Source organism: Mauremys mutica, chromosome 13 (genome assembly GCF_020497125.1).
Source record: "Mauremys mutica isolate MM-2020 ecotype Southern chromosome 13, ASM2049712v1, whole genome shotgun sequence".
In the NCBI taxonomy this organism is placed as follows: Eukaryota; Metazoa; Chordata; order Testudines; family Geoemydidae; genus Mauremys; species Mauremys mutica.
Window position 1 is genome coordinate 54997600 of NC_059084.1, and position 13465 is coordinate 55011064.

General features: G+C 50.8%; 1 protein-coding gene across 1 annotated transcript; it reads left to right on the plus strand.

The window, feature by feature from the left end:
• Positions 1-12572: 12572 nt before the first annotated feature.
• LOC123347973 (ribonuclease-like) lies at positions 12573-12995 on the plus strand. Its single transcript, XM_044985172.1, has one exon. It carries the CDS (start codon positions 12573-12575, stop codon positions 12993-12995), a length of 423 nt encoding a protein of 140 aa, XP_044841107.1.
• Positions 12996-13465: the final 470 nt, after the last annotated feature.

Consider the following 13465-nt stretch of genomic DNA (forward strand, 5'->3'; position numbering starts at 1 on the left):
AGCTTGGGATATTTTAAATTAGGTACATCAAGAGATGTCTGAGCTTAAGGATGCCATGGTAACTAATTGACGTATATGCTAATAAGCTTGAGGTAAAAGGTCATGTAACTCGTGGGAGCAGGGCACCCCCACATCAGTAGGGCAAGGAACGACAAAGAAGTAGGGTGACCATATTTTCCAAAGGGAAAATGGGACACTGCGGAGGCTAGCCAGAGGTGTCTCTTCTCTCCTGAGCCCTGCCTGCCCATGCCCGAGCCCCGCCTTCCCCCTCCCCCCCGCAGTGTGTGGTTGGCATCACCGCTCCCTCCTCCCCTATGTTCCTCCGCACCCCATTTTTTTGTTAAAAGTGGGCATATGACCCATTTTCTCTTGCTAACTGATCAAATGCCCACTTTTGCCAAAAAAGTTGGGATGGCCAGGACAGGGCGTATAAAAGGGATTGTCCCGGCCAAAACAGGATGTATGGTCACCCTACAAATACGGTAACGGGGTGAACCCCCTGCTGAGCATGCACTAGCCATTGCAACGTCAGTATAACACAGTGGTCCCCGTGGGTTCATCTTAATGCGCCCGCATCCTGGCCCCCAGGAGAGCACCCGCCGAAATGCGGCCAAATTTCAGCAGCATTTCGGCGGGGATGCCTCTCGATGGCGACGCTTGTCGTGGACAAGTGATGTCATCGAGAGGCGTCGCCCCCAAATTTTGGCGGGGACGCCTTTCGATGACGCCGCTTGCCGTCGACAAGTGACATCATCGAGAGGCATCACTCCCGAATTTCAGCGGCAACGCCTCTCGATGACGCCGTTTGCCGTCGACAAGTGACGTCATCGAGAGGCGTCACTCCTGAATTTCAGCGGGGACGCCTCTCGATGACGTCGCTTGTCAACGGCAAGCGGCGTCATCGAGAGGCGTCCCCGCTGAAATGCCGCCGAAATTCGGTGGCATTTCAGCGGGTGCTCCACCGCCGCAGTGGTCCTTCGTCTGGTGCCCACCAACCGAAAAGGTTGGGGACCACTGGTATAACACATTAGTCCTGCATGCCTGGGGAGATGTTAGGATGGCACCCCCTGGTGATGGTGAGGGGGAAGGTGATAGCTAACACTTTGCCATTGCCGGGCACATCCGGGCTCCCAACCGACTATTGTTCTGGGCCTGATCTCGGATCACAAGAACCTACCACATTTCCAAGTGCTGATGGGAGAAACGAAATCAGTAACAGAATCAATTCACAAACAACAGATCAGTTTGACAACACCATGAACAAACCTCAGGGAATGAAAATAAGCGTTATTGAGTGAGATTCAATGTTACTGACTGAGGGGCCATCTCTTGGGGTGCATTGTATTAAAAGTGCAATTGTGTCTTTGTTATCGGGGCAGTGTATAGACCTTCTCTAGCAGGGAGCGGGGATGTTAATTCATTTCCTCCGTTATCAACCTTTGAAGCCCCACCATGGGAGAGGGGAAGGATAGCTCAATGGCCAGCTAAACCCAGGGTTGTGAGTTTTAATCCTCTAGGAGGCCATTTAGGGATCTGGGGCAAAAATCAGTACTTGGTCTTGCTAGTGAAGGCAGGGGGCTGGACTCAATGACCAAAGGTCCCTTCCAGTTCTAGGACATAGGTATATCTCCAGTTATTATTTATTTATTTAAATGCATCGACTGGTTCAAACTGCATTCTCCAGAAGCCCTCAGAGAAAGAAAAGCCTGGGGTTTAACCTGGCTCAGAACCTTCCCTCATTCCACAAGCAGACAGAACACCCGGAGGGTCCTAGTCCTTAGGGGAGGGTTGGAAGGTCTGGGCTGGCTGAAGCATAACTATCACATGGGCTCTTGTTCAGAGGAAGCGCTGGTGGGGGTGCAAGACAACTCTTGCTACAGCCCAGGTGAGAGCCAGGATGAACTCCAAACAGGTTATTAGCAGGCATGCAAGTTCTTTCATTGCTTGCAATAGGCTTTCTCTGTACCTTAATAATAAAGGAAACTTGCCTAGAGAACTGGGTGGGACCTCATCTCCGTAGCAGTCTCTGGAGAGAAAGCAGGCAGGTTGGTTTGGGCAGACAGGCTTTGCTGGGAAATACACAGCGAAGGCTGCGACCCATTCAGGCTGCGAGCACCTGGTTAGAAGGGAGGGAGACATGGGTCTCCCCTCAGAAAGGCAGTGGCTGTGGCTGCCCTTGCTGAACTACTGAAGGGAAATGCCAGTGCAGTGGCCCTGCCCTGTGACACTGGCGTGTAAAGCAGTGGGGTGCACAGGCAGGTTGGAGGGACCTGTGCCCCGGGACCGGTGTGAACTCGGGGGGGGGGTAACTAGCTCCATAGAGTTAGCCACAGATTAACTCTGCTCCACTGCAAGCACCCACTTAGGGGGCCTCCTGTCTGGAGGTGCCAATTGCTGGTGGGCAGAGGGAAGAGCGGGGCTTGGGGTGGCTGGTAGTTTGGGGTGAGTTTCCCTGGTGGGCACAGCCAGGGCTTCCTCGTGCCAGGGATGATGGAGCCTCCCCAAAAGTGGGACCTCGGGGTCCCCAACCCTCCATGGCCCCACTCCTGCCCCTTCTGTCCCCCCCAAGGCCCTGCCCCTTACGAAGCCGGAAGCCAGAGTGGGGCTGGGGAGCCCAGGCCTCTCCAGCTGCTCAGGGTCGGGGAGGGCCTGAGAGAAGCCCCTGGCCCATATCCCCCCCGCAGCCCGTTCACCCAGGACAGGCCTTTCCAGCTGCTGGTAGGGCCTCGGGGGGAAGTGGAGAGGCAGGGGTGAGGTGCATGGTAAAAAATGGACAGGCCAGCCCTGTCCATTTTCAAAAAGTGGGAGGGCCATGCCCCCTCTCCCCCATCCCTCCGTTCTGGCGCCCCTGCCTCCTGCTATAAGCAGGCAATAGAGATTCACCCTTCACCCCTTGGGTAACCCCGCAAGCATCACACTTGCCCCATCTGCAACTTCCCCAATGCCTTCCCCAACACCCGACTCGGGGACACAGCAGAAGGGGAGCAAGGAGCTGCAGCTGCTGTGGGCTCGGGACAGGAACTCCCCCTTTTGTTCTGCCCGGTGCTGGCTGCAGGGCAGGTCCCTAAGGGGGCCTGTAACTACAGGACCAGAGTTGGCAGCCACAGGATCCGCGAGGCTGGTGTCCAAGGCCTGTCCATCAGCTTCAGTAGGGCTGCAGACAGTCCTGGGTCAGATCTGGGCCTAGGTTTCTACAAGCTCAGATCCTGCTGAGCCATTGTGACTCATGTCTCCTGGGGGGAGATGGGTGGAGGCCATTCCTCTGCCCCACTCAGATATAGGCATCCGGTGACAAACAGGAAAGTGCCCAGAGCTTAACAGCTTTTCCTTTGTGTTGCAAGCAAGCGGGGAAAACCCTTCTTTCTCCCTGCCAGATGAGCTATTTGCAGTTTTACTGACACCTCCACTTGCAGCCTACAGGCTGGCATGGCTCCAGGCCTGGGCTGGTACTGACACAGGGACTGAATTCTGTCTTAGAGTGATAGAAGTGCGGGGCCCAATTCGAACAGTTTTGATGTAAAAAGACATGTGAGGCTTGTACTCACCAGGCAGTGCTCCGAGTCTTTGGCGGCACTTCGGCGGAGGGTCCTTCACTCGCTCCAGATCTTCGGCGGCACTGAAGGACCCGCCGCCGAAGTGCTGCCGAAGACCCGGAGTGAGCAAAGGACTCGCCGCCGAAGTGCCGCTGAAGACCCAAAGCGCCGCCAGGTGAGTAAAAATTAAAAAGGCGCCTCTAGCCAGGGAAGGGATTCTCACTGGGCACGGGGCCCTCTTAGGCACGGGGCCTGATTCGGGGGAATTGGTGGAATAGGCCTAAAGCCGGCCCTGCATGCAGCATTCGGTGGGGTTACAACCACACAGGGTGTGGCCAGGGGTCTCTCTGTCCCAGAATGTCTCCGCCCCAGGAATGTCTCCCCATCGACCACCACCTGCTGCTCCCATTGGGGGTCAGATGGGTCTGAGCCCAGGAGAGTCCAACAGGGCATGTAACCTGGGGCTCGGAGTGGGAGCACATTTGTCACCCTCGCACCAATTCCCCCGAGAAGCTGGCTGGGTGACCCCTTTCCTCCGAATGCTCCGTCACGTAGCTCACGCTTTGGGCCCCAGCTACAGGCTGCCTCCCTGGTTGGATGCCGGATGAGTTACCCCCTCTGTCCTGGGCTTTCACCAAGTTAACCCTTTGAGGGTCCCGTTGGGCCACTATGTCACCAAGCTTTGGCCATTTTGCCCACATAGGCCCAATTTTTCTACAGATGTTACACCGCAGGCCTCCAAGATCCCCTGGAGGAGGTCTACCCGCATCGACTGCTCCCTCCACTTTGGTTTTACTCACGTTCCACTTCTGGGGAAGCCCTGTGTGACCCCCTCTTTGGGCCTCTGACCTTTCAGTCTCTATTCATACCCAGGCCTACTGTCCACAAACTCACCTGCCAACCGGCCTGCACTATGCAGATCCTTCGGCTTCCTGTCCTCGGGCCCCATTTTAAGCTCCTGAAGGCAGATCTCACAGAGTTGTTCCAACCCACCCAGGTTATGCAAATCCTCCAGCATAGTGACCCCAGCACCCTTACCCCATTTATGGAAAGATTCTCCCATCAGAGTGTTGGCTTCCATGCAGATCACACATGGGGTCTTTTCCTATATGCCTCAGGTCTCATAAGAACATAAGAACATCCATACTGGGTCAGACCAAAGGTCCATCTAGCCAGTGTGCTGTCTCTGACAGTGGCCAATGCCAGGTGCCCCAGAGGGAATGAACAGAACAAGTAATCATAAAATGATCCATCCCCTGTTGCCCATTCCCGGCTTCTGGCAAATAGTGTCTAGGGACACTATCCCTGCCCATCCTGGCTAATAACTATTGATGGTCCTATTCTCCATGAATTTATCTAGTTCTTTTTTGAACCCTATTCTAGTCTTGGCCTTCACAACATCCTCTGTCAAGGAGTTCCACGGGTTGACTGTGTGTTGTGTGCAAAAATACTTTCTTTTGTTTGTTTTAAACCTGCTGCCTATTAATTTCATTTGGTGACCCCTAGTTCTTGTGTTATGAGAAGGAGTAAACAACACTTCCTTATTTACTTTCTCCACACCAGTCATGATTTTATAGACCTCTATCATATCCTCCCTTAGACATCTCTTTGCCAAGCTGAAGAGTCCCAGTCTTATTAATCTCTCCTCATATGGAAGCCGTTCCATACCCCTAATAATTATTGTTGCCCTCTCAGTTCAGACTAATGCAGTTGAGCCTTTTTGAACTGTTCATATTCCCCAGTATCCAGTCCGTGCATCTGGCTGTACATCTCTATCGCTTTGGGACCGAGTAAGGGGATGAGACAGCAGAGCTGGTCCCCAAGGTCAACCTGGTTCAGATGTAGAATCCCTGGGGAATTGGCGTCTTGGGATCTTTCCCCACTTGCCCCTCTGTGGGTCTTCTTACCCCTCTGTTTCTCTAGCTTCTGCTTTCTCCTGGTGTTTCCTGCTGTTCTTCCTTGTGCCTTCTCAGCTTTCACTGCTTCTCACAGCCAGAGCACATTCCCTCTCACAGGCCGCTAGCTCCTTTGCTCTCAGCTTCCACACCCACCGCTTCAAATCCATCAACGGAGAACCAGCTGGGGAAGACCCCTGCTGGGAGGGGAACTGGGCTGTGAGGAGACCCTGATACTGCCTCTCTCACTCTCTGAACCCCGCTTGGGTCTGAAACCTGCTTCTTGTATCAATCATCCTTCTCCAGCTGTGCAATCGGCTGCGCCTTGTTGAGCTTCCGAGCACTTAACCCTCTCTCCTTGCACAGGTTTGCAAAGTCTTTCTTAGGGAGGTGGTCACACACCATTTCCTTGCTATTTCCTTTGACTATCCTGGTTTTACTGCTGCAAGCCACTTACTGCAAAGCACTAGGGGTGCATTCGGTACCCACCACAGGGTCGGGGCTACCCCCCCAGGTTTGGAACTGTCTCTAGGAGGAACCCCTCCTGCTTGCCAGTCTCAATCTTTCTCCTGCATAAGCCATGCGGTTTCAATCGCTGCCTCCCTGGATGGGACCTCTGGGCCTGCAGCCCCTGCCTGCTTCACACCACGAGCTCCGTTCAGCAGGTCCAGCTGAGACAGCCCCCGACAGAGACTTGCCCACACTTCAGGGATGAATGCTCTTCTCCCAGCATTTGCAATGACACCCCACAGCGGCTGGATTTATTCATTAACTGGAACACAGCTTTGAAAGTCCTTTGGGTAATCTAGAGAACTGAAGGCTAAACCACCGTCCATTCTGGTTAGCCCAGAGCCCAGCCAAGTTGTAGTGAAACCCTTTTGTTTAAGGGTTGCCTCTCTTTCCATCTGACTTCTTTGTCAGACTCCAGGTGAGAGCCCTCACCCTTCCAGCAGCCATCTCTTATCCCCCCACCTCATCCCTTCTCTGTCCTTTCTTCTCCAGCTGGGGAATGTTGCTCAGCCTCCTCACTGAGAAGTGGGGGAACCCCATCCCTCTGGGTCCTTGGTTGCTAGATGTCGATTGGATTTGCCATTGTCTTCTCAAATGCTCCATTGATATGGGGACCAAGGCCCAGACAGCGAGGCGACGCCTACAGCTATGTCTGTTAGCCTGTCCTGAGAGCAAACTGTCCCTTTCCACCCACTGGGTAACAATGCAGCATATAGGGGAAACTGATGCACAAACAGGACACACAAAATAGTCTCACTTTGTCACACATGGGTGTAAACCTGAACTAGCTACAATGAAACCCAGGCCTCCTGACTCCCATCCCCTCTGCTCAGGTCCCTAATCCCCACCAGAATGGTAGAGCTGGGTTGACCAGTTTAAAGCTGGTGAGATTGAAGAAGTGAATGATTGTAACAGGAACCACGGTGGCCTCCTAAGTGAAACGAGGCCATTAGGTAGTTCAGAAGCGTTTGGGAATACGAGGAACCATTGGCCTGAGATTCCCATTGTGATGCTTTCTCAGGGCATCCAAAACACTAAGTCATCTTGTTACACCTCCACATTGGACTCCAATCTGTTCACCAGCCCAACAAACTCCTCGGGACCCTCACCTGGCCTTGCAGGTGATATTTGGTGCCCTTGAGCTCCCAACTCCCCTTGAAGAGCATATTCCTGCAGTGCCCAGCCCCTGCCACTGCACACGCCCAGTCCACAGACTCCAAAGAGGTCCTGTGCACCAGCTTGTTAGATCAGCTGAGGAGACACACTTTGCTTTGATATTACAGCACTGAGATCAATTGGACAGAACACCAAGCATAAGTTAATTAATAAAGAACCGAGATCTAAATGAGAATAAGCAGCACTAATAGGAACAGAAACAAAACAAGAGTATAACACGTTTTCTAGTGCCAAAACTTAGCCAAAGGGTTGTAACGTGTTACTGCAGTTTTCTCACCCTCAAAGACCTTTTCTACAGAACTTGCTGATTTTCAATTAAATCAGGATCCAGAATTTTCACATATCGTTCACCGCCACCAGAAATGCTCCTCAGTGAAAAAATGTCCTTTTTTCCCTCTTGATGTTTCCAAAAGTCTGTGGTCTTTGTTTCCAGAGTCAGACTGAACCCCTGAGGTTCAAACTCCAATGTTTTCTCATGTTGATTTCACATCCCTCTGTTAATTTCCTTTTCCCCTTGCATTAATATGCAAAAATACTTCCCATTGTCTCTGGCTAACCCTGCTTCATTTACATTAGAGACAGGAAGAAAACTACCTGCTCCACCTATCAGGAAAAAAACTGTTTCTCCCTTTGTCTGAATACAGACTTTCAAGCATAAACTCAGTGAGTACTGACAGTCCTTGTATAGTGTTAATACAAACATTTCACGATGGCCAGCGTATTAACAGCTCTCATTGGAAACCTTACACGGCATTCTTTAAAGATAAATATCATGACAGCAATGTGTTAGGTGTAATGAGTTTGTCAGGCCTGATAGGCCTGATAGGAGTTGCTGTATATAACAGTGAACCCAGGCGAGTGGCATTAAGGTGCTTTTCAGGTCACACCCATATTGCATCTCAATAACGCTTGATGGCTTCATTCCTACTAGAAAGCCAGAATTTCATCATCTTGGCAGCTCCATCAATCACACCTGCCGGGTATGTTGCTGGGAATAACAGCTTCCCATGGTCCTGGCGGGTGTGACTGACGTAGACGCCGAGATGACGAAATTCTGGCTTTCTAGTAGGAATGAGGCCACCGGATATTATTGAAATGCAATATGCATTTGCCAGTCTTCAAGCACTCCCATGATGGGATGGGCACAAATGTTAGTCACTCGAGAGATTGGTTGGATAGAGAAGAGAGAGAGATACGAGTGTGCATGGGGCTGGATATATATCTCCATATATATTTAGGAGTGTGTATGGGGATATATATACATGGGGAGCCCCATGGGAAAACAGCTGCTATGCAGTATTCATGCGGCATCCTCCACAGCATCACAGATGAACCATGGGCTTCTCTGAGTGCCACAGGCATGGTCGGTCTTGCCACAGTGAAGCCCACCACGCCTGAGCCTAGAGATGACGTGAGAGCCCAAAGCCAGGCAGCTGTTCATCCAACTGGTGATTCATAGATTCCAAGGCCAGGAGGGACCATTGGGACCATTTAGTCTGACCTCCTGTCTAACCTAGGCCAGAGAATTGCCCCACAATAGTTCCTAGAGCAGATGTGTTAGAAAAATATCCCATCTTGATTTAAAAATTGCCACGAATAGAGAATCTGTCGCACCTCTCGGTAAATTGCTCCAATGGTAAATTTCACTCACTGTTAAAAATATATGTTTTATTTCCAATCTGAATTTGTCTAACTTCAACTTCCAGACACTGGTTTGTGTTAGACCTTTCTTTGCTAGATTGAAGAGCCCATTATTAAATATTTGTCAAGTTCTGGAACAACCTTTCCCGGGGAACAGAGGAGGTGAAAAACCTAACTGGCGTCAAGACTGAGCTTGATAAGTTTATGGAGGGGATGGTATGATGGTACTGTAGCCTATTGGCGACTGCTAGCAGCAAATATTTCCAATGGCCAGTGATGGGACACTAGATGGGGAGGGCTCTCAGTTACTACAGAGTATTTTTTTCCCGGTGTCTGGCTGGTGAATCTTGCCCACATGCTCCGGGTCTAACTGATCCCCAAATTTGAGGTTGGGAAGGAATTTTCCCCTGGGTCAGACTGACAGAGACCCTGGGGGGTTTCCACCTTCCTCTGCAGCATGGGGCACTGGTCACTTGCAGGTTTAAACTAGTGTAAATGGTGGATTCTCTGTAACTTGGAGTCTTTAAACCATGATTTGAGGACATTGGTAACTCAGCCAGAGGTTAGGCATCTATTACAGGAGGGAGTGGGTGAGATTCTGTGGTCTGTAATGTGCAGGAAGTTAGACTTTAATGTCAGAAGGGACCATCATGATCATCTAGTCTACGAGTCTATGTAGATACTTATAGACTGTGATCAAAAGTCACCCCTTAACCTTCTCTTTGTTAAGTTAAATAGACAGCTCTTTGAGTCTATCACTATATGGCATTTTTTCTAATTCTAGAATAATTCTTGTGACTCTTCTCTGAACCTTCTCCAATTTATCAACATCCGCCTTGAATTGTGGACACCAGAACTGGATGCAGGATTCCTGCGGCAGTCACACCAGGGCCAAATGCCAACGTCAAATAACCTCTCGACTCCTACTTGAGGTACCCCAGTTTATGCATCCCAAGACGGACAATCAGTGTTGGCTTTTCTTCCCAGAATGTTGTAGTAGTTCTGGTGAAACATTGTCAAAGCTGCAGGTTTTCCCTTTTTTCCTTGATTTCCTTGTCTTTTCTCCTTCTTCCCTGGAGACTAGCTGGACGTTTTCATCTTGGCCAAGCTGTAGAGATGGACTGTATTGATGCCACTCTTTTTGGATGGACACCTCCAAAATTTTGCTTTTGTCTGCTTTAGTGATGTTGGTCGAGTGCATGGGAATACGGTTTGCAGTTGCTTTGTATCTGGTGGATGTGATGCCGCCCCACAAATTCATCACAAGTGGCTGCCAATAAGCGAGATAGCATGTCTGGATGAAGAAAGTGCTGATGTGTTTAAAAAGTACAAAAAAATCCAACGATACAGAAATAGCCAATCAGTTTAGACAGACTGAATGCAGCCAGAAGAGCATGCTGAGAAAAAGTAATGTCAGAGATGGATACATCAAAATCTAGCAAGAAAGCATGGAAGTTTGGTGTATGGGGATGGATGGCTAGAGAGCGAGATCGATGTGTCTAGGGATGGGCGGATAGATGAAGAGCTGCTTTTGTATTGATGTTGCTGTTCTATCAATTCAACCCTTAGTGTGGATGCAGGAAAACCAGCATGCTTCAGACCAGTATAATGTATTCCTCTCTCTTAACAGCAATAAGTTATATCAGTATAATTGCCTTTCTACTGGTACTCACAGTCCAGAAAGGATAATGCAAAACTCTGGTTCCTATCAGATATCCTATTTGGGCTTGTGGGTGAGTTTCTGTGAGCCAGTCTTATGTGTTTCATGTTTTGTGTTGGGTTTGTTTTGTGTATTTGAATCTCTTGCATGTGTGAGTCTTTTGTGCTTCGTGTTTGTGTGTGTGTGTGTGTGTGTGTGCCACTTGCTTGGATGCATCTTACATGTCTCCTCTTCCACCTTGTGTTTGTGTCTTTGGCCAGTGTGTTTGTGCCTCTTGCTCCTGTGAGTCAGAGCCCTGTGCGACTTAGGAACTGTCTCAGGTAGGTGTTTGTTCCTCTTGCTGGTGTGAATGAGGCCTTTGTCCCTCCTGTGCATGCTTGTGTGAGCGGGAGCATTCCTCTGAGCGTCTCTTTCCACACATCACCTTCCTTCCCTTGCCTAGACTCCAACCCAGCCTTCCCTTCGGGCCTGAGAGGAAATGATTTACACTACTCATTTCTCAATCAATCTCTCTAGGTGTCTCACTCGCATTGGGTCATTCACAATCTCTCTCCTTCTTCCATTATTAAATCTCCAAGGGCACATTCCTGCCTCTCGCAAACAGGGGCAGATGCCCCTATGGCATTCCCCCAGGAGTCCTTTTTCCTTAGAATCCAGGATGTGCCGCACCACAAGGCTATGGCTCCAGTGGTCAGCACACTCGGTTTGGAAATCAGGGTTGTGAGTTGCGGGGGGAGATTAAACTAGTGGAAACTGGCTCAGCTCCTCTCTCCCTGTGCTCCGACTGCCACCTTCAAATCACCACAGGGATTTAGACACCTAGTTTTCTATTAATTTTCATTGCATCCAAATCCCTTGGGATCCTTGAAAAAACTCAGCCTATGGCGTGTTTGGATGCATATCTCTCGCTCGCCTTCTTTTTCTGCCATGCTTTCAAGAATATGATGGCCTGAGAAAGGAGAATATCTCAGCTGTCTGTGGGAGGTGGGGCGGGAGGAGCTGAGGATAAGGATTGAGGGGCACCAGCAGAGCTGTGATGGGGAGGAGTGAGTTTCTAGGCTAGTACTGGATTGGGAAGATGCCAGTGGGTCAGGACTCGGGTGTGTCTACACAGCAAACGAAGGTGTGTTTGCAGCATGGGTGGGCATTCCTAGGCTAGCTTTAATCTAGCTAGCACTGGTAACAATAGCCATGGGGACATGGCAGCATGGGCTAGTAACCTGCATACATACCCAGGGTCCATGGTGAGCTGGTACTGGGGCTGCTAGCCCGCAGTGAAATCTGTGCGCCTGCTATCAGTACCCTCACTAGCTAGATTAAAGCTGGCACAGCCCTGCCCACCCATGCTAAAAGTGCACCTTTGCTCGCTGGGTAGACACACCCTGAGATGTTGCTGTGGAGCCCAGTGTGTAGCTGCTGCTTGCTCCCCACAGTTGCACTGCCTGCTGAGCCATTTCCTGATGCTGTGAATTTCCTGATGTTGAGAAATCCTGTTGACCCAGTTCTTTCCTAGATTTCGCCTCCCACTCCACCACCTCCATATCTGGCTGGCCTCTATATAACATGCTCCAAGAGGGAAAGGAGGATCAGCTCTTCAGAGGCCAGGATCCATCGTTCTGACGACAGTGAAGACACAAGGACTTGGGTAAGTTGCAGAAGATCCCACCAGCCAGGACAGAGGAGAGAACAGTGTCACTTGGGACTGTGGGGCCAGGATAGCTATGGTTTCTCCTCACCTCTGGGATAGGAATAGGTGAGAACAGAAGACTAACAGACAGAACTCCTGGGTTCTATTCCCAACTCTGGGAAGAGAGTGGGGAATAGTAGATTAGAGGAAATGGTGGCTCTGGTCTTAGCTGGGGTCCCAGCAATGGCTGGCAGGGTGGGGTCCTGATATCAGCTCTAGTATCTAAGGGCTACTGTCATGCAGATAATGAGAAGGCTCTTGTTTTGAGATTCCTGGGGAAGGAGGGGATAATGGCAGTGGGGGGTCAGAAGGGAACAACAGGAGGAGTAGAGGCTTTCAGGGCAAAATGGGGTGTGAGGGGTTTGGGCATGGAGGTTCCAGGAGGTTCCATGGAGGAGGCAGACCCCCACCCAGCGCTGTCTCCATCCATCTTCCCCCTCTCACCACTGCAGGTCGATCCAGACACAGCCATGGCTCTGAAAATATCCTTCCCTGTGCTCCTGCTGCCCCTTGGCCTGCTGGGGGCTTGGCTGGCTCTGGCCAGCGGGCAGCTGTGGAACGAGAAGAATGACAAATTCCTGCTGAAGCACTGGAATTACCCCAGGAGCGAGGACTCCAATGGCACCTACTGCGACACTATGATGCAGAGCCGGGAGATGTACGGCCAGGAGGCCAACACCTTCATCCATGCGCCCATAGGAGCCATCAACAGCATCTGCAACCTGGGCGGGACGCCCGGCAAGCCAAATGAACGCCACAGCGTCGCTCCCTTTGACATCACTGTCTGCGCCTTTAACTCGACAGGCCACACCTACGCCGGGACACGCTATGTCCGCAGAATTGTCCTCGACTGCCGGAAAGGGGTCCCCATAGACTATGTGAGGCACATATAGGGCCCAGCGCTGGGCATGGAGTCAGGCAGGGGACCTGGCTGCTTCCTCTAACCCCTGTTCTGGCCCTTCCACACCAGCCACAGCACCCAGCTCTGAACACTGGTCAGATCGTTTAGGTGCTGCCATCCCTCACCGGCCTCTGCCCATGATAGAGCAGAGCCACCCCTTTACCAGCCTGTACAGCCTGCTGCCACATAGCAGCCATCTAAACACCTGCCCCTTCATTAATTTAATTAATCCATCAATTTCACCCTTCTAGTATTCAGCCTGATCCTGGATTGTCCTCATATTCACAGCAAGTCAGTGTTATTTATTATTGTTCGTTATTTTTGCACATTCCCCCCACTCCCTGCTTCCTGCAATTCTGTGTGCTCTCCACACTCAATAAAACCTGATACCTACAAAGAAGTCTCTGGCTTGTTGGGTTATGTTCGGGATAGCAAGGAAATGAGTCACTGAACACTTAAGGA